The sequence below is a fragment of the Choloepus didactylus genome, chromosome X, assembly GCF_015220235.1.
Source record: "Choloepus didactylus isolate mChoDid1 chromosome X, mChoDid1.pri, whole genome shotgun sequence".
In the NCBI taxonomy this organism is placed as follows: Eukaryota; Metazoa; Chordata; class Mammalia; order Pilosa; family Megalonychidae; genus Choloepus; species Choloepus didactylus.
The window spans coordinates 44,928,356-44,950,760 of NC_051334.1; the positions used below are offsets into that span (position 1 = coordinate 44,928,356).

Genomic DNA, 22,405 nt, shown 5'->3' on the forward strand with positions numbered 1-22,405 from the left:
CTGCTCAATCTCTTCAAAAAAAATTGAAGAAGAGGGAAAGCTACCTAACTCTTTCTATGAAGCCAACATCACCCTAATACCAAAACCAGGCAAAGATACTACAAAAAAAGAAAATTATAGACCAATTTCTTTAATGAATATAGATGCAAAAATCCTCAACAAAATACTCGCAAATCGAATCCAGCAGCACATTAAAAGAATTATACACCACGACCAGGTGGGATTTATTCCAGGTATGCAAGGCTGGTTCAACACAAGAAAATCAATTAATGTAATACACCACATCAATAAATCAAAGCAGAAGAACCACATGATCATCTCGATTGATGCAGAAAAGGCATTTGACAAAATTCAACATCCTTTCCTGATGAAAACACTTCAAAGGATAGGAATAGAAGGGAACTTTTTCAACATGATAAAGGCAATATATGAAAAACCCACAGCTAACATCACACTCAATGGGGAGAGACTGAAAGCTTTTCCTCTAAGAACAGGAACAAGACAGGGATGCCCACTATCACCATTGCTATTCAACATTGTGCTGGAAGTTCTAGCTAGAGCAATTAGGCAAGAAAAAGAAATAAAAGGCATCCAAATTGGAGAGGAAGAAGTAAAACTTTCACTATTTGCAGATGACATGATTCTATATGTAGGAAATCCGGAAAAATCTACAGCAAAGCTACTACAACTAGTCAATGAATACAGCAAAGTAGCAGGCTACAAGATCAACACGCAAAAATCTGTAGTGTTCCTATACACAAGTAATGTGCAACAAGAGGAGGAAATCAAGAAAAAAATCCCATTTACAATAGCAACCAAAAGAATCAAGTATTTAGGAATAAACTTAACCAAGGACACAAAAGACCTTTACATCGAAAACTATAAGAAACTGCTAAAAGAAATTGAACAAGACCTGAAAAAATGGAAGAACATACCATGTTCATGGATTGGAAGACTAAATATAGTTAAGATGGCAATTTTACCTAAACTGATTTACAGATTCAATGCAATACCAATTCAAATCCCAACAACTTACTTTACAGAAATAGAAAAACCAGTAACTAAATTTATTTGGAAGGGTAAGGTGCCCCGAATAGCCAAAAATGTCTTGAGAAAGAGGAGTGAAGTGGGAGGTCTCACACTACCTGACTTTGAAGCATATTACAAAGCTACAGTGCTCAAAACAGCATGGTACTGGCATAAGGACAGATATACTGATCAATGGAATCGAATTCAGTGTTCAGAAGTAGACCCTCACATCTATGGACAACTGATCTTTGATAAGGCAGTGAAGCCAAAGCAACTGGGAAAGAGCAGCCTGTTCAATAAATGGTGTTTGGAGAACTGGATATCCATTTCCAAAAGAATGAAAGAGGATGTCCATCTCACACCTTATTCCAAAATTAACTCAAAGTGGATCAAAGACCTAAACATTAGCACCAAGACCATAAAACTCTTAGAAGAAAATGTAGGGCAGTATCTTAGAGATCTTGTGAAAGGAGGTGGTTTCTTAGACCTCACACCCAAGGCACGAGCAACCAAAGAACAAATAGACAAATGGGATCTCCTCAAAATTAAACACTTTTGTACATCAAAGGACTTTGTCAGAAAAGTAAAAAGGCAACCTACACAATGGGAGATGATATTTGGAAACCACATATCAGATAAGGGTTTAATATCCCGAATATATAAAGCAATCCTGCATCTCAATAACAGAAAAACAAACAATCCAATTAAAAAATGGGCAAAAGACATGAACAGACATTTTTCTGAAGAGGAAATACAAATGGCTCAAAAGCATATGAAAAAATGCTCAACTTCACTGGCTATTAAGGAAATGCAAATCAAAACCACAATGAGATATCATCTCACACCTACCAGAATGGCCATTATCCAAAAAACAGAAAATGACAAGTGCTGGAGAGGATGTGGAGAAAGAGGCACACTTATTCATTGTTGGTGGGAATGTAGAATGGTACAACCACTCTGGAAGACAGTATGGAGGTTCCTCAGGAAGCTAAATATAGATTTGCCATATGACCCAGCTATTCCATTGCTGGGTATATATTCAGAGGAACTGAAACTTAAGACACAGACAGACATTTGTAAACCAATGTTTATTGCAGCATTATTCACAATTGCCAAGAGATGGAAACAGCCCAAATGTCCATCAAAGGACGAGTGGATAAACAAACTGTGGTATATACACATGATGGAATATTATGCAGCTGTAAGACAGAACAAAGACATGGATCAAGTAATAATGTGGCTGAACCTTGAGGACATTATGTTGAGTGAAGTTAGCCAGAAACAAAAGGACAGATTCTGTATGGTCTCACTAATATGAACAGATATTAATGAACAAACTTTGGGAGTTAAAAGCTGACAAACAGGCGACCAGGAGATAGAAAGAGGGCAGAGATCAGCCATTTGATGCTGAAGGACTACAGAATGTTTAGGATTGATCGCATAGATCCAGAAATAGATAGCATAATGCTGTGTGATGGTAGCACGGTATTGTAAGTACACTGAACAAAGATGTCTGTGAGTAAAGCTGAAAGAGGTGGAATAGGAGAATGTATGACACCAGAGGTAACGATAGATGATAAAGACTGGGGCTGTATAACGTGGCAAAAACTGGAGTGGCCAATGACTGTTACTAAATATACAAATATAAAAATGTTTTTGCATGTGGGAAAGCAAATGAATGTCAACCATGTAGAAATTTGAAAAAGGGATGGTATTCAGGAAAAAACATAATCAAAGCAAACTGGAGTCTATGGTCAACAGTAACATTGTAATATACCTCCATTAAATGTAACAAAGGCAATATGCCATTGCTAAATTTATATGAGAAAGGGATATAGGGGAGTAATATGGGATTCTTGGTAGTGGTGTTATTTGCTGTCCTTAGTAGTATATTGTATTGTATGACACGTAATTTTTTTTTTTTTTTTAACATTTTTTCTTATTGCTAAAAAAAAAAAAAGAAACAATTTTTCTTGTAGTAATCAGTATGTTCAAATGCTGATTGTAGTGATAAATGTACAACTTTATGATAATACCATGAACAACTGATTGTACACTGTGGATAAATGTATGGTATGTGAATATAAGTCTATAAAATTGTAGGAAAATATATATATAGGAGTAAAAGTGTTGGAGAAAACATGGTGAGAGCAATGATGCCTCACCAATATGGACTAACTACAATGTGTAAACTCAGAACTGAATCTTAGAACATAGCCTAACGTGGACACAATAATTGTAATAGTACCTAGATTGTAAGCTCTTACAGCAGTTAACTCTATCCCTGAATTGTAAGGCCTATCTCTAAACTTTGAGATGCTGATCCCCTAGCGTATGTTGTCACAAACATTGGGACTGGTGGTTTGATGTGCTGAGCCCTTGAGCATGGGACCTTGCCCTTATGAAGCTCATTACCACAAAGGAGAGTCTAAAGTTGTATGTAATGGTGCCTAAGAGTCTCCCCGAGTACCTCTTTGTTGCTCAGATGTGGCCCTCTCTCTAACTGAGCCATCTCGACAGGTGAACTCGCTGCCCTCCCCCCTACGTGGGACCCGACTCCCAGGGGTGTAAATCTCCCTGGCAACGCAGAGTATGACTCCCGGGGATGAATGTAGACCCGGCATCGTGGGACTGAGAGTATCTTCTTGACCAAAAGGGGGATGCAAAATGAGACAAAATGGTTTCAGTGGCTGAGAGATTCCAAATGGAGTCGAGAGGTCACTCTGGTGGACATTCTTATGCACTATATAGATAACACCTCTTAGGCTTTAATGTATTGGAATAGCTAGAAGTAAATACCTGACACTACCAAACTCCAACCCAGCAGCCTGGACTCCTGAAGACAATTATATAATAATGTAGATTACAAGGGGTGACAGTGTGATTTTGAGGACCTTGTGGATCACACCCCCTTTATCTAGTGTATGGATGAATGGAGGAATGGGGATAAAAACTAAAGGACAAATGGGGTGGGATGGGGGGATGATTTGGGTGTTTTTTTTTTTCACTTTTATTTTTTATTCTTGTTCTGGTTCTTTCTGATGTAAGGAAAATGTTCAGAGATAGATTGTGGTGATGAATGCATAACTATGTTATCATACTGTGGACAGTGGATTGCATATCATGGATGATTGTATGATGTGTGAATGTATTTCAATAAAACTGAATTAAAAAAAAAAAAAAAAAAAAAAAGAAGAAGGCGTCAAAGTGAAGGTGACATGTAAAATGGGCTTTCAAGGCCAAGAAACTGAGGAAGAACAAACACGCGAAAAAGAGGGAAAGGGCATTCTCAGCAGAGAGACCTGCATGGGCAAAATTACAGGGGCACGGGAACATACATTATGTGGACCCTACAAATCACTCTATGTAGCTGAGGCTGAGCTGTGTGGGGATAGCAGAGGAGATAAGGCTAGAAAGGCACAAGAACCAAAAGATAAGTTGTCCCCTGGGCCATGCAAAGGAGGTCAAAAGATTATAAATATTTTCAAAAGTTAACTCTGTAGCAGAGTGGGCAGACAAGAAAGGAAACCAGATTGAAGGCAGGCATGTCACTGAAGAGGTACTCTCCAGGTGAAAGACCATGAACTAGGATAGCCAGCAGTGGCCCTGGAGAGAAAGAGACCAATTAAAGTGAGATTTCAGAGGGAGATGAGAAGAGGACTTAGGTCAACTGATTAGTGACAGAGAAAGGGATAATGGTGGTTCTCCCATTTGCTTAAACACAAACAAAAATATAAAATTTAATGAGTGAGATGTAGATGTAACTTAAATAAAAGCCAGGGTGGCCCAGTCTCAGCAGAGAAAGAAATGGCCCAGTAACCAGCAGCAATTGAAAAGTCAGTTTCTTCTTTACTTACACTTCTGAAGAAACTCTAAAGGTGATCCAATTTATGCACCACATCTACACTTCACAAAAATGCCCTTTTCTCTTTTCTAGTTCTGAGTCTCACATTTCCTCACCATCAGCTCCATCTATCATCTATGAATCTCAGACACTGTACATTCATGTGTGTTCTCCCTCTCCCTCTCCATTTTCCCTTTTAATATGGCATCAATTTGGCCTCTTGTGTTCCTTTTTAGTTTCTTTCCTGCTCTGCTCTTTACCTGGGTTCAACAAAAAAAGGAAAGGAAAGCCCAGGAACTGACCCAGAAAGCAAAAATTCTTCCCTGATTCTTCCTATCTCTAGTCCAATTGCTTGTGTGCACTCAGTCTTCCCCCACCCTTTCCTACATCCTCCAAAGCCTGAGAAACTGATTAAAAATTCAGAAGTGTCCCTAGAGGCTGGAGGATGGGAAAAAGCAGAGTGAGCAAAGACAAAATTTTGCTCAGCAGGCAGGGCGTGGGGAAGAGGAGAAAGCTGGGAACACACATTAATAATATTATCCTCATTATCTATCAGTAAGAACCAAAGCTTCTATTAATAAAGCTGACTATAAAAGCCAACTAGACAAGAATTGAAAGTACAGTTTTGATTTATTTTTGATACTCAGACATAAAGACATAAATGCCCTGAAATGCTAGATGAAAAAATCAACAAGTAGAGCCAAAGAAAGACAGAATAAAATACACTCAAAATTAATCTGATATTTTAAGCCAAAAAGATAGAAAAGAACAGGGTAGATTGCAAAGGAAGTAGACATTTGATGCAAAATAAAAGGACCTATATGGAATTTCTAGACTCTAGATGATCATGGTATAAAATCTACACATACAAGTTTCAGAATAACAGGAATGTAAACAATTTTTGTAGTCAATTACTGACTGCTATTAGTTCATAATAATGATAAAATAAAATAATAATTATACATGGTAGTTACTTATCACCTTTCCTCCTCACAGACCATTAAGTGAATTTTCTAAAATAGAAGAGACATCACAGAATTTCTTGTATAATTAATAGAAGACTTTTTAAAACTACCCTAAGGCCTACAGCATAAACAGCACTCTGGGGAACAACTGGGAAGAACAATGATGCATCCATCGCTTCATGGCTCCTTTTTAGAACTCACTGGTCTCAGTGGCAGCAACTTCAAACTTATTTTTCTGGAATATGATGGAATCCATGCCAAAAGAAAAATACAAGAATACTGCAGCACAGCTGTGATGACCAGAATAATCCCAGCTGCTGTTTCACTTCCCCTGGGAACACTGTGCCCTGCCCCCAACTCACCCCATGTAAGAAAATGATGAGAATTTACTCTTCATGACTATACACTACAAGTTAGGCACCTGGCATGCATTGTCCATACAGTGCTCACAGCAACTCCTAGGTGTGTTTTGTTATTCCCACTTTAGAGGTAAGGGAACTGAGACCAAGAGAGTTAAAAAAACATGGCCAAGATGAAATAAGTAAAGAATGGTAAATCTAGGTTTTAAACCCCAGTCTGTCTGGTTGAAAAGCCTTCCTCTCTCCACTACAACAAAGTTTCCCCTTAGGGGGTCATGTTGCAGAAGAGACATGTCCTCAAAGGGCACCTCAGCCACTGTACACACAGCTAATCTCAAACAACATTACTTTTGGGAAGACATGTGCAACCTGGGTTCAACCCTAGGGGTAAAAGGGAGGGAAAAGACCCTGGGAATAATAATGATGATAATGTTGATGAGGATGAGTATACTATCCTAAGAAGAGAAGTCAGCAACTGCAAGGCCTGCAACAGAGGAAGACAAAGTAGGGAAAAAAGTGAAAGAGGACATTCACAATGGAGAATGAATAAAAAATGGATGAAAATAAAGAGCATGAGGATGAAGTGTCCCCCCCAAAAAGGGAAAAAATAGAGAAAAAAAGGTCAAAAGAATGGAAGGGGAAGGAACAAGGACTTTGAGAAAGATGGGACAAAAGAAAAAATGGGACAACATTGAAAAAAGAAAAATGGAGGAGAAGCATTTCTGTTTACCTTAGAGTAATATGGCATTTACGTGCTCCCTGCTACCTCCCCATTTCTGACATCCTGGAATGAACCACAATGTTTCCTCAATTATTTATACCTCTAATAAAATGTTTATGATAATGACAGGTATCCCTGGAGCATCCTCTTTATTAAAAGAACTATTACCAGACTAAACAGCACAATGAGTTCCATGGTCAGAACACGTATTTAAATAAAAGAGCATAATTAAACAATTGGAAGGATAGGGGCAATTCTAATATCTTAAAATGCTTAAAAACTTCTGAAGGGGGTTAGAAAAGTAATTTGTAATTAAAAGTAGAACTAGCATTCTTAAAAACAAAGGAACCAAGGTGCCCCAAAACACATGAGGCAAGCATTGGCAAAACTGAAGGGACAAATAGATGTCTCTACAATAATAGTTGGAGATTTCAATACACCACTCTCATCCATAGATACAACATCTAGACAGAGGATCAATAAGGAAACAGAGATCTCGAATAACATGATAAATGAACTAGACCTAACAGAGACAGATACAGAACTTTGAACCCCAAAACAGCAGGATATACATTTGTCTCAATGACTCATGGATTATTCTCTGGAATAGACCACATGTTAGCTCACAAAACAGGTCTCAATAAATTTAAAAAGACTGAAATTATACAAAGCACTTTCTCTGATCACAATGGAATGAAGTTGAAAATCAATAACAGGTGGAGAACTGGAAAATTCACAAGAATATGGAAGTTAAACAACACACTCTTAATCAGTGAATCAAAGAGAAATTGCAAGTGAAATCAGTAAATATCTGGAGATGAATGGAAACAAGAAAACAACATATCAAAACTTATGGGATGCAGCAAAGGCAGTACTGAGATGGAAATTTAAAACACTAAATGTCTACATTAAAAAAGAAGAAAGAGCTAAAATCAAAGACCTAACTGCACACCTGGAGGAACCAGAAAAGGAACAAAGTCCAAAGCAATCAGAAGGAAAGAAATAACAAAGATTAAAGCAGAAATAAATGAAATTGAGATTTTAAAAATTATAGAATCAACAAAACCAAAAGTTTTTTCTTTGAGAAAATAAAAAAAATTGACAAATCCTTAGCTAGACTGACAAAGAAAAAAAGAGAGAAGATGCAAATAAATAAAATCAGAAATGAGAAAGGGGACATTACTATTGACCCAATAGAAATAAAAAAGATCATAAGAGGATACTATGAACAACTGTATGCCAACAAATTAGACAACTTAGATAAAATGGACAGTTTCCTAGAAACACATGAACAACCTACACTGACTCTAAAAGAAACAGAAGACCTCAACAAACCAATCATAAGTAAAGAGATTGAATCAGTCATCAAAGACCTCCCAAAAATGAAAAGCCCAGGACCAAAGGGCTTCACATGTGAATTCTGTCAATCATTACAAGAATTAATACCAATCCTGCTCAAACTCTTCCAAAAAAACTGAAAAGGAGGGAACACTAATCAACTCATTCTATGAAGCCAATATCATCCTAATACCAAAGTCAGGTAAAGGTACTACAAGAAAAGAGTATCACAGAACAATTTCTCTAATGAATATAGATACAAAAATCCTCACTAAAATACAGGCAAATAGAATCCAATAGCACATTAAAAGAATCATGCACCGTGATCACACAGGTTTAATCTCAAGTATACAAGGGTGTTTGAACACCAGAAAATCAATTAATGTAATATACTACATTAACAAATTGAAGGGGGAAAAAGATGATCATCTTGATTCACAGAGAAAAGACATTTGACAAAATCCATCATCCTTTCCTGGTAAAAACACTTCAAAAGATATAGAAACTTTCTTAACATGATAAATGACATATACGAAAATCCCACAGCTAATGTCATACTCAATGTTGAAAGAGTGAAAGCTTTCCCTCTAAGATTGGAAACAAGACAAGGATGCCCATTGTCACCACTGTTATTCAACATTGTGCTAGAAATTCTAGCTAGAGCAATTAGGCAAGAAAAAAGAAATAAAAGGCATCCCAATTGGAAAGGAAGACATAAGATTTTCCTATTTGCAAATGACATGATCCTATATTTAGAAAGTCTCAAAAAATCTACAACAAAGCTACTAGAGCTAATAAACAAATTCAGCAAAGAGGCAGGATAAAAGATCAAAATGCAAATATGATTAGTGTTTTTATACACTAATAATGAGCAATCTGAGGAGGAATCAAGAAAAATTGTGAGGGTGAATTAAGAAAAAAAATCCATTTACAACAGCAACCAAAGAATCAAATATCTAGGAGTAAATTTAACCAAGGATGTATTTAGAATCTGTACACAGAAAACTACAAAATATTGGTAAAAGAAATCAAAGAAGACCCAAATAAATGGAAGGACATTCCTTGTTCATAGATTGGAAGACTAAATATTGTTAAGATGTCAATTGAACCCAAATTGATTTACAGATTCAATACAATACCAATCAAAATTCTAACAGCCTACTTTACAGAAATAGGAAAGCCAATCATCAAATTTATTTGGAAAGGTGAGGGTCCCTGAACACCCAAAATCATCTTGAAAAAAAGAACTACATTGAGGACTCACACTTCCTGACTTTAAGCATATAACAAAGAGACAGTGGTCAAAACAGCATGCTACTGGCATAAAGATAGATACGTTGATCAATGGAATAGAAATGAGAATTCATAAATAGACCCTCACATCTATGGTCAATTGATTTTTGGTAAGGCTGCCAAGTCTACTCAACTGAGACAAAACAGTCTCTTCAACAGCAATGGTGTTGGGAAAACTGGATATCCGTATCCAAAAGAATGAAAGAGCAGCCCTATCTCACACTTAATACAAAAATTAACTCAAAACAGATCAAAAACCTAAATATAGGAGCCATGACCATAAAACTCCTAGAAGAAAATGTAGGGAAGCATCTTCAGGATCTTATGGTAGGTAGGCAGTCATCTCCTAGACTCTATATCCAAAGCACAAGCAACAAAGGAAAAAAATAGATAATTGGGATCTCCTCAAAATTAAATACTTTTGTGCTTCAAAGGACTTTGTCAAGAAAGTGAAAAGGCAGCCTACTCAATGTGAGAAAATATTTGGAAACCACATATCCAATATGAGTTCGATATCCAGAAAATATAAAGAAATCCTACAACTCAACAATAAAAAGACAAACAATCCAATTTAAAAACGGGCAAAAGACTTGAATAGACATTTTTCCAAAGAAGAAATACAAATGGCTAAAAAGCACATGAAAAGATGCTCAACATCACCAGCTATTACGGAAACACAAATCAAAACCACAATGCAATATCATTTCACACCTACTAGAATGGCCACTATTTAAAAAAAGAACAGTAAACTTCAAGTTTTGGAGAAGATGTGGAGAAACAGGAACACTTATTCATTGCTGGTGGAAATGTACAATGATACAGCCTCTGTGGAAGACAGTTTGGCAGTCCCTCAGGAAGCGAAGTATTGAATTGCCATATGATCCAGCAATACCATTACTAGGTATATACTCAGAGGAACTGAGCGCGGAAATACATACATTTGCACATCGATGTTCATAGCACCATTATTCACAATTGCCAAAAGATGGAAACTGCCCAAGTGTCCATCAACAGATGAAGGGATAAACTAAATGTGATATATATATACAATGGAATCTGATTCAGCTGTAAGAAGGAATGAAGTCCTGATGCATGCAACAACATGGATGAACCTTGAGGACATTATGTGGAGTGAAATATGCCAACCACTAAAGGACAAATATTTTATGGTCTCACTAATATGAACTAATTATAATGAGCAAACTCATAGAGTTAAATCTAGAATACAGGTTACCAGGAGTTAGAATGTGGGTAGAGAATGGGGAGATGATGCTTAATTTGTGCAGAATTTTTAATAAGGTTGATTATAAATGTTTGGAAATGGATAGAGGTGATGGTAGCATATTATTGTGAGTAAAGTTAACAGTGCTGAATCATGGGTGAGATTGTGATTGAAAAAGGAACTTTAGGACCATGTATGTCACTAGAAGGAAAGCCAGAGGATAAAATATGGGACTGTATAACATAGTGAACCCTATTGTGGATGATGACTGTCATGAATAGCACAAATATAAGAATGTTCTTCCACGAACTAGAATGAATGGACATCACTATTACAAGGTGTTTTAGTTTGCTAAAGCTGATGAAATTCAATATACCAGAAATGGGTTGGCTTTTACAATGGGGGATTTATTAACTTACAAGCTTACAGTTTAGGCTGTGAAAACATCCAAACATTGGCATCAACAGGTGATGCTTTTCCCCTGAAGACGAGTTACCAGCAATCCCAAGCTCCTCTGTCACATGGCCAGGCACATGGCGATGTCTGCTGGTCTCTCTCTTCTCTCCCAGGTTTCATTTCTTCCAGCTTCTGGCTTCAGTGGCTTCCTCTCTCAGCTTCTCTGGGTTTTTTTTGTGTGTGTGTTCTGTCTCTCTTAGCTTCTGTGTCCTTTCTCTGTCTTTTATCCTCTTATAAAGGACTCCAGGAAGAGGACTGATACCCACCTAGGGCATGCCTCAGCTGAAATAACCTAATCAAATGGTCCCACCCACAATAGGTCTATACCCACAGGAAAGGATTAAAAGAATATGATCTTTTCTGGGGTACACACAGCTTCAAACCATTACACAAGGTGTTAATAATAGGGTGGTATAATGGGAAAAAATACAACTAATGTAAACTATGGACTATAGTTAACAGTGATATTATAATATTTTTTCATCACTTTTAACAAAGGTATCATACCAATGGTAAATGTCAATTATAGGGGGGTGTAAGGGGTATGGGATTTTTCTTTTTGTTGCAATGAAAATGCTCTCAAATTGATTGTGATGATGAATGCACAACTCTATGATTATACCATTGGCTGTACACTTGGATGGACTGTATGGTGTGTGAATAAAACTGTTCAAAAAAAAAAGAATGCAGGGACACAGATTCCTTCTTCATCCCTGGGCTCAGCAGTAGGAGCATGTAAAGCTGAATACTGCTGCAACTATCGTGCAACCATATGGGGACCCAGTGGAGAGGAAGAAGAGCCAGGAAATGGGCCTGGTGATAGCAACCAAGTCCTGGATCAAACCCTTCCTGATGCTACTACCATGGCTGTTAAGTTAAGAGCCAATGAATTTCCTTATGCTCCAAACAGTTGTTGTTCCTGCTACTGTTACTGTGTGTGTGTTTGTCACTCATAACTGACAGACTCCAAACTGATCTGGGATTTAAACCTTATTCTTTTTGCTGTACCATGTTTCACATGTGTTTTGCACATGTAAATTTAGAACAGCATGAGACCTTGGCTATCATCCTATTCCAACTCATTTTAATTTACATATATAGAAATTTAAAATACATAAAGATGTAAGAGAAAAATGTAAAAAAAAAAAAAAAAGGGTATACCAATTCAGAGGACTAAGAATGATTGTACAAATACCCAGAAATCCACCAAGGTGGATGATTACATGAATTTACTACATTTAGTTTTTATCTATTTTATCAAAGCTGCCTTCAAATCTTAAACCTCAGATACTAAAGCCAGACTCCAGAGAGGACACACACTGTAAGAGTCTGTTGATATGAAGCTCAAGAAAAAGTAAAGCTAATCTATGGTGATAGAGTTCAGAACCATGGAGTCCAGTTGAATGGAGGGGGACACAGGGAACTTTCTGAGGTGACAGGGATGTTCTACATCGTCTTTGGGGTGGTGACTACATAGATGCATACATGTGTCAGAATTCATCGAATTAAATGGTTAAACTGGTGCATTTTATTGTACGTAAATTATACCTCAATAAAGTTTATTTTAAAAATTAAAATAGATAGGTGGACAGACAGATGGAAGGGTAGATAGAATGATACAGCAAATATGGCAAATGTTAGAAGTTGGTTGATCTGAGTATCTGGGGAAATGGGTTTGTTGGAGCTCTGTGTATGGGGTTCATATTATTTTTGCAACTATCCTCTAAGTTTGAAATTATTTCAAAATAAAAAAAATTTTAAATGTTATAACACAGTTTAAAGAAGTAGAATAAAGTTTACCTCAATAAAGACAATTAACATGAAGACTCAAACAGTAAAATACTGAAGAGTACAGTTATTCTGTATCCTGACCGTTGTAGCTGGTTTGAATTCAGAGGCAAAAATGCATAAATAACCATGACTCCACAGATTAAAAGTTAGGAACAAAATATAAATCAGCCTGAAATTTAAGTCAACAAATCATATAGCAACTATCAGTTCCTAATTTATGAACTAAAATGTTACAAATGACAAGGATTTTATGTTTCAAAAGAGAATCACGGTGATCTAACACAAAAAAATTTTAAATTTATTTTTATATTAGTCGCATGGTACTGAATGATTAGCTTACCACAAACCCGATGTAAACTAATGCAAAGCCATTAAAATTCTAATTCTGTGACCAGTTGTTTTGATTACAATTATTTTCTTTACAATAGGTGGAAAAAATGAAATATTTTTAAATGCATGCACCACCACCCCCACCACCCCCACTACCACCCCTTAAGATCAACCTTTATCCTGCCACTTACCAAAATGAGTCATATGCAAAATGGCAAACAAATTAGGCTAACTAGGAGCCACTGACAAAAGAAAAGAAACGAAAGCATAATTGTAGTGTCTATGTAAATGGTGCTTAACATCAGAAAAAAAGTGACATAAAAACATTGTCATCTGTATATTTCTAAATATTCTTATTTTTCATAAAAGCAGCTAACGACAGATCACATAAGATAGCAAGAGCAGCATATCATAAATTGCTGAATGCCAAATTTAAACTAATAATGAAGTGGTGGGTGCCTGGTGTAATTACAAAGAGCCTCAGCCCAGAAGACCCAGGGTATGGGTTCAGTTCTGTGAAGAACAAGTTGAATTTGATTTTAGGCAAGTCTTAGGCATAGATTACTAAAGGTAAAAGGACATTAGAGATCAGCTAGCCAAGTCCACATTATAGTCAAGGAAATTGAGGCTCACAGAGGTGAAATGATGATAATTAGTTAGTGGCAGGACTCAGATCAGAACCAATGCCTCGAATACCCAGAATCCTTGTTCCTACTCCACTTCTTGCAAATGATTCCTCATTTAGAGAGTGAAGACAATTGTACATGTTTGCTCTCTCCTCGTGGGGATGCTGGGAAGATAACTGGAAATAATTGGTGTGAGTGAAAATGTGCCTGCTTCTATTTAAATGAATTCAATGAAATAATTAGTCTTTGGGGGATGGGTGCTGTATCAGGCAAAATTATGTTTGACTGTTGGTATAAATCCCCCCAGAGCAAGTAGGACTGTGTTTCTCAATGGGAGCACTACCAGCATTTTAGGTAGAACAATTCTTCCCAGTGTGGCATTGCCCTCTCCACAGTGCAAATGTGCAATATACACTTGGCCTCCATGCACTAAACAGGAGGACAGAACTAAAAGGAGATGATTTAAAAAATCAAAATTAATGCAAAAGGGGGGATGGTTTGGGTGTTCTTTTTTCACTTTTATTTTTCATTCTTGTTCTGGTTCTTTCTGATGTAAGGAAAATGTTCAGAGATAGATTATGGTGATGAACGCATAACTATGTGATCATACTGTGGACAGTTGATTGTATACCATGGATGATTGTATGGTGTGCGAATGTATTTCAATAAAACTGAATTAAAAAAAAATTAACGCGAAAAACTCCATGACGAACAAAGTATCAAAACAACAAAATGTTTAATGAAGACAGATCAGTATTACTGCTTTTTTCCTTTTGCCTCAGGCTCCAAAATGGCTTGGCATGCCACAATTACTGCTACAGTCTTTATTTTAAACATTGGTATTTGTTCATCATGAATTTTTGCCATGAATTTTTATTTTTTTAAAGTATTGCATTAAAATATTATCTATCTTGACTATCGAGTTTTGGGGCAACTCTTAAATTTTACATCCAAGATAAGTGTCTCGCTTGCCTCACCCTAGTCCTTGCCCTGCTCCCAAAACTCCTCCACACATTTCCAAATGCCTCCCCAGGTTGAAAATCTCTGAAATAAAGGTTGATTTTTCTTCTTTACTGAGAAGTCCAGAGAAAGGCTGCCAGGCCTGAAACGGTGGTTCCGTGATGCCAACAGGGACTTAGATTCCCTTTATCCCTGTGCTGGGCCTCAAGGAATTATGTCCTAGTCCCAGGCAGGAAAACAAAGCTAGGGCAAAGGGCAGGAAAAGCATATCAGCTGAGCCTGACTCTCTGTATTACAAAAAAGAATAATTTTCCCAGGACCCTCACCCAATAAACCCTAACTCATATATCATTGAACAGAGCTCAGTCAGCGACTGGGGAGGTGAACATTTTTGAGGGCCCATTTCCATCCTGAATAAAACTGATGTTCTGTCTGCAAAAAAGGGAAGAATGAATGGAGAAAACACTAAAAGAGTCTGCCAATAGGGGATATATAAGATAACAAATGCTGGCTCTTTGTGGTGACTGAAAATAACATCTTCTCTGCTTGTAATCTGATGGTCTGCCAAAGGAGAGCATTTTGATGGTCACTTTTAGAATTATGCATAAAAACTGGATTGTTAAGGTGAGCATCCAACTCTCAGTACCGTGGTATGTGTGTCATTATTAGAAATGAAGATATAGATGAGAGACACACAGTGCTATATCATTTGAGTGACGGAAACGTTATGAGCAATTGGAAAAGAAATCTTTAATTTTTAGATTCTTGACATTATCTCAAGTTTTATTCTGTAAAATGGAGAGAAGCAATAAGGAGTGGGTAGGCCCAATACTGCCCCCTCGAGGCCTTTTTGGCTCTCACTGTGAAAAAGAGCTTATTTTTATGAATTTCATTTCAGGAAAAGGCTGATAAACACTGGACCTTGGATTCAGTGCTCAGAGGTCACTTTGTCAAAGGGATCTCCCGACCATACTGTTTAAAATTGTAAATTCTTCCTCCATCCCCTTTACTGTTTTTCCTTCCTTCCTGGCACATACCACCTTGAGACAAATTATTTGATTCATTTATATTTCTATTGTCTGTTCCCTACTAGAATGTAAGCTTCACAAGGGCAGGCATACTGAATGACACTGAAGAGAGTTGTGTTGAGGATTAAATAATGCATGTAAAGGCCTCACAATTGACCAGGGGCATTGCTCAACTAAATGTAAGACTTGTGTTTTCGTGCAGCCAATCAGAGTCTAGCAGGTTTTGAATTTTGGCATTAACTTGTGTCAGATGTTAATTTTTAAAAAATAGTTAATTGTACCATTGAAAAAAAAAACTCGATTGTTGTCTTAATTTGGGCACCACAGAAGCAGAGCCTGAAACAGGGATTTGGGTGCGGGTGATTTGTTAAGGGTGAACTCTTGGGAGAACCCTGTAAGGGAGTGAGCAAAGGGAAGGGAAATGAGCTAGGCAAGGATGTATTCTCAGGTAAAGTTTACCCTTGGTCTGAGACACCAAGAGGCTACGGAGCCTAAATCACACCACAGAGCTGCCTGGCCTGGAGGCAAGGAAGCTGAGCTTTTGTACCCTTGCAGCATTAAGTCATTGCCTGACCCTAGAAGAGAGGGGGCAAGTGAAACCTCCCAGACCTCTCTCTGGGAGATGCAACTCCCATTAGCCAGAGCAATTCTGTAGGCGTGAGCTGTTTGTCAAAGCCCTTGCGGAGCAGATGGGTGCACCACCCTCAGCATTGATCTGGACGGGCTTCAAGAGCATCTACTACAAGATATTAATTTTGACTTGCTTTCCAAAGACTTCTCTTTACTCTTACATTGTCTTGTTTGAAGAGTGGTTATTCTAGATATATTGCTATGATGACAAGTCACTGCAAAAACTGGCAACGAGTGGAAAATGTCTCAATTTTAAGAAAAAACCGATTAACAGATGCTGACTTGTTTTGTGGAACCACTTATGTAGAAAGCACTTTATAATTTGCTCTGAGTCTTAACCAGGATCCAGTCTGTAGTTCACAATCTCATCAGAGCACGTAAATATTTCATAGTCTTAGTGTCTCATTTAAAGCTCAATGAATATTTAATTGAAGTTGACCAACAAAATAACTGAAAGAATCATGTTGCATTTAGTTGGGTCTGAAATGAGCTAGCTCCTCATTTTCTCAAGTAGTTTGAAGCTAAACTTATTCCAACTTCATGAAATATTCTACATAATTTTATAAGTAATCAAAGGGCTGCAAAATAGGCTTGAAAGGCACATATTAAATATTGAGAAAAACATGAAATGAAATGAATTTTCAACTTTAAATGCAAGAGAACAGTTCAACGCATTGTGGCCTATGACATTACTTATTCAGTAGTTGACTAGTTTAAAATATTGTCAGTACCCTCTATATGAGACAAGAAGTAAAAATAGAATCTTTTCTTTGGCCCTTGTAAATTATATATTCCAGAATGATGGTGTGCAAACACCTATAATACTGAGAATAAGAGAAAACCATTTATAATCCACCCAAATAAATCAGCCCAGAAATAATTTCCAAGCTCTGGGTCCAGCACTGAGCCAGGTACTGAAAATAATCAAAGAAAAAGAAATATTCGCCCATGTTCAAAGTAGAGATGGTTTCCCAGGAAAGAAGCTTCCCTGTGGTCTGTTCGAGCTCCAGAAGTGCCAGATGTGAGCTTCAAAGAAAATGCATGCTCTAATTGATCTACCCTGACACAGATGACACGGAACATGTCAGTTCTATCAAATCTGAGGACATTTTAATTGGAATCAAAGTAGTGCCAACCAATTCATGTTAAGGTTGCTAAATCCCACATGATAAAGTTAGTATGAAAATATAAAGGTTTGAATTCTTAATCTATTTTTTTAATTATTTTTTAATTATGGGATCTCAAATAAACATCTAATAATGCAGGTTATTTGTGGAGAACAGAACATGGGGCTGTGACAGCACTGACCAATAAATACAGCATACCCATATAGCTGCCTTATGGGGAATAACTGGTCATCTTGTTTTTTTTCCTTTGATCTCAGTCCCTTTTTAAGTTACTCAAATGGATTACCTTTTTCAACTGTATACATGTATGTGCTATGTGTACAGATGCCTACAATAAAAAGTTCAGACTCTTGTCTAATAATGGCACCTCCTTCCCTTCACTTCTGTAATTCTTGCCATGTCCTTAGCAATGGGAAACCATAGCTAATATGGAAAAAGAAAAGAAGGCAATTTTCTGTTCTTATTTAATGCTACATTTGGAATTAAACAAAACTATTTAATTAATGGCAAAACTCGCTAAGCAAAAGTGACAGTCTGGCCAGACTCTTCGTGTCTATAGAAGGACAGAGTGTTCTGTACAGGGAAGGAGATGAGAGAAAGGCTGATGAACATTAGCCGAGAAAGATGAACATCTGGTGCCCTTCAATCGACATGCCTGGTCAGAAACACCATAAGAGGGACATTTTTTTCTTTGTTTAGGGTATTTTTGTTATTGACCTTGACTTTTCAGAACTAGCCTTAACCTTTGCATTGAGGACTCCTATTTTCTCAATTCTATTTAGTATCTAGTACATGCAAATTTTAAGATTGCATTTTTCCTAATGTCATGTGACTTACCTGTTTATCAAAGGCCACCCATGATGGTGCATAAAATCTTATTCCTTTCGGATATGCGCTATATTTAGGCTTGATCTTTTGCCCGAGAAGTTGTTCTCCACCTATTCCAGGTTTATCGCCACTCACCAGCATCCTAACATTGTTGCAAAAGCCCCAATGTTGAGATTTATGAAATTTCTCCTTTCTCACCTATGAACATGAGACAACATAAAATGCCCAAAGTTACTCTTTGTGACTTTTCTTATTTGTTTTAAAATGTAAACATATTTTCCCACCGTATCTTTTTCCCATTGCAAAATTAATAGAAAGTAGAAAATAATTACGATCAGTCATTATACATAAAGTTCTATCATATTTTAAATTCAGTTGATTTTAACAAATTCAAAACTTTGAACAGCAATAAGGATAAGTCTAACGCTCCATGCTATTTAAAACATTTAAAAATAACTATTACTGCAAGTGAACATTTAGAACATTAGCTTGCTTGTTAATTGGTCTTTTCTGCTTATTTGCCAAGAATGCAAACAGGAAAATGAAACCAAACTAAAAAACCTCCTCTATTTCAGAGTAAAAATGTACCAGTCTTCCAAAGAAGTCTAAACATTATTTTCACCAAAACAGAGAATAAAATCTTTTCTTCACTGAAATAAATGTAACATGAAATTCCTCAAAACTGACATTCTCCTCATGATTGTAAAACCTTGTCCCCCTCTGCCCTTTTCTGATGATCTGGACAGAGTAGAAAAAGCACAGATAATAATACCAAGGGTTGGCAAGGATGTGGGCCAGCATCAACTTTCATGCACTGCCAATGGGAAAATAAATTAGTACAGCCACTTTGAGGAGACATTTGGGAATACCTAGTAAAATTAAGGTGTATATACTCTATGCTCTAGCAACTTCACTCCTAAAAATCTCTTCATCTGTACAAAAGGAAATACGTGTCAGATTATTACATGTTATAGCAGTGTTTGTAGGAAAGAAAAATAGGAAACAATCTAAATGATCATCAACCGCAAAAAAAATACATCAATTGTGCTCTTTATAAAAATGGAGTGTTGATACAAAGGTCCATGTATCAATATGGACAAATCTCAAAAAAAATTTCCAGCAAAAAAACAATAAAACAGGAAGTATATGGGTACATGAAATTAGTCAATTCCACATATATAAAGCTTGACTACACTAAAACCAAAAAAACAAAACAAACAAAAAGCCAGCATTATGGATAACATATACATGGAAATAATAAGCAGCAAATTCAAGAATGTCATATCATATCATAAATCATAACATAAGTAATATATGAACATCCATGTACCCACAACCCTGCATAAAAATAATAACATTTCAGATTCAATTGAAGCCCTGGTGTACCCTCACCCTGAGTTCAAAATGGATCAATGATTTAAATATAAGAGCTAAAACCATAAAACTCTTAGAAGAAAACAGGGGTAAATCTTTGTGACTTTTGATGTGGCAATGGATTCTTAAGCTATAACACTAAAAAATAGATAAAGTAGGACTTCATCAAAATTTAAAACTTATGTATCAAAAGACACTATCAAGAGAGTGCAAAGACAACCCACAGGATGGGAAAAATATTTGCAAATCATATATCTGATAAAGGTCTGGTATCTAGAATATATAAATAACTCTTACAACTCAACAAAAAGACAAACAACCCAATTAATAAAATGGGCCAAGGACTCAAATAAACATTTCTTCAAAGAGGTTATACAAATGGCCAATAAGCACGTGAAAAGATGCTCAACATCATTAGCCATTGGGGAAATGCAAATCAAAACCACAATGAGGTACCACTTCACATCCACTAGGATAGGCTATTTTTTTTAATAAAGGAGAAAATAACAAGTATTGGCAAGGATGTGGAGAAACTGGAGCCCTCATACACTGCTGATGGAAATGTAAAATAGCCCAGTCACTGTGGAAAATATTTTGGCAGTTTCTCAAAAAATTAAACACAGAATCTCCATACAACCCAGCAATTCTACTCCTAGGTTTACACCCCCCAAAATTGAAAATAGGTACTCCAACAAATGCTTGTACACAAATGCTCTTACCAGCATTGTTCATAATAGCCAAAAGGTAAAAACAACCCAAATGTTCATTAATGGATGAATGGATAAACAAAATTGTGATCTATCCCTACAATGGAATATTATTCAGCCATAAAGAGGAATGGAGTACTGATACATAGTACTCATGGATGAACCTTGAAAACATTATGCTAAGTTAATGAAGCCAGACACAAAAGGCCACATATTGTGTGATTCCATTAATATGAAATATGTAGAAGACAGAAATCCATAGAGACAGAAAGTAGACTGATGGTTGCCAGGGACTGAGAAAAGGGGAGAATGGGGACTAACAGCTTAATGGGTATCCTTTGGGAGTGATAGAAATGTTTTGGAAATAGATGGAGGTAGTGGTTGCACAACATTGTAAATATACAAAATGCCATGAATTATTCATTGCAAAATGGTTAGCTTTGTTGTATGAATTTCACCTCAATAAAAAAAAAATAATTACAAAGCTCAGGAAAATGTAAATAAAGATAGTCCAAATGTCATCTCCTCTTGAAGCCTCCCTGGCTCCTAGAGGCAGACCATTCTGTTCCTGTATAGATCATCTATTAAAGCCTTAAAGGTCACCTTGTCTTTAATTATTTACATACTTGCCCATTGCCCCCTATTCTATCACCAGGGCCAAGGCCAAGCACAGTACCTAATACACAGAACATAATAAATGTTTTTTAAATAATGGGTGAGGTCCTTGAATGAAGAATCGCAGAAGGTTCATTCTTGATTCATTCTTTCAACAAATAAGCCCCCATCTATGCCCATAATTCCTGTACCACCATCACTGTACTTCACATATTAAAATATAGTTTTCTGTTTATGTGCTTGTATCTGAACCCCAGACTTTGTACTTCCTGAGAATGAGGACTACAGGGCCTGGCACACAGTAGGTGCTCAATGAATATTTGTTGAATGAATAAGATGTTAATTTTGGATTATTTCAAGCAATGATGATATTGTCACCTGACCTTTCCTCGTCCACATCACCTGGCTTAGCCCCCTTTAAATTTATGGTTAGAAACAATGAAGCAAATATACAAGTAGCTATGTAGACAGATCCTTAAAACATATTTTTGGGTAAAAAAAAATCTATAGCACAATATCATTTATATATATTTAAGTGCACACAAAAACAATGCTACATATTTTACAAGAACATATAGAGAGATGCAAGAACATATACCAAAACATTTGTATGGAAGCTTATATAAAGTGGGTAGGGAATGAGATTAGGGATCAAGAATGATGGGGTATAAAGTACATAAAACAAAAAAAGAGACCTTGCACAGACTAATGATGATATTGTGCCATGAATGAAGGAATAGAATTAACTCACCTCTCTGCACCTGCCATTAAAAAAAATGATAGGTTGGAATGAGAGGTGAGGGACAGACAGACTAGGCAAGCAGCTACTGAAACTGAGCAGGCACAAAGGGAGAAAAGCCTGCAAAGGGTGAAGACATGGGGACTGGCAAAGAAGGGGCATACTACAGGATGGTGCATCAAACTATCTTTAGGGAACACAAGTTTGTTTGTTTTCCCAAGACATTTCAGACTTATGCTTTTGTAAAATACTATCAAATTAATTACAAGAAAAATGAAATAAAAACAAAGACATAGAAAAAACAAGCCCACTGATCATGCCCTTGGATGACGTGGCAACGTCAAATTACTATATAAGTTTTTAAAGACTCCCAATGTCTCAGACAAACACAGACCACACTTTGAATAGCACTGCTAGAGTAGA

The 22,405-nt window shown here is 36.7% G+C and overlaps 1 protein-coding gene across 3 annotated transcripts in view; it reads right to left on the bottom strand.

Annotated features, from left to right (window-relative positions):
- EFHC2 (EF-hand domain containing 2) overlaps positions 1-22,405 on the bottom strand; it is a 343,223-nt gene that overhangs the window by 203,095 nt on the left and 117,723 nt on the right. For all 3 annotated transcript variants that reach the window (XM_037822347.1, XM_037822348.1, XM_037822346.1), the window contains exon 2: positions 18,557-18,745. In XM_037822347.1, the coding sequence (XP_037678275.1) occupies positions 18,557-18,688 (132 nt within the window). In that variant the 5' untranslated portion in view covers positions 18,689-18,745. The remainder of the gene's footprint in view (positions 1-18,556; positions 18,746-22,405) is intronic.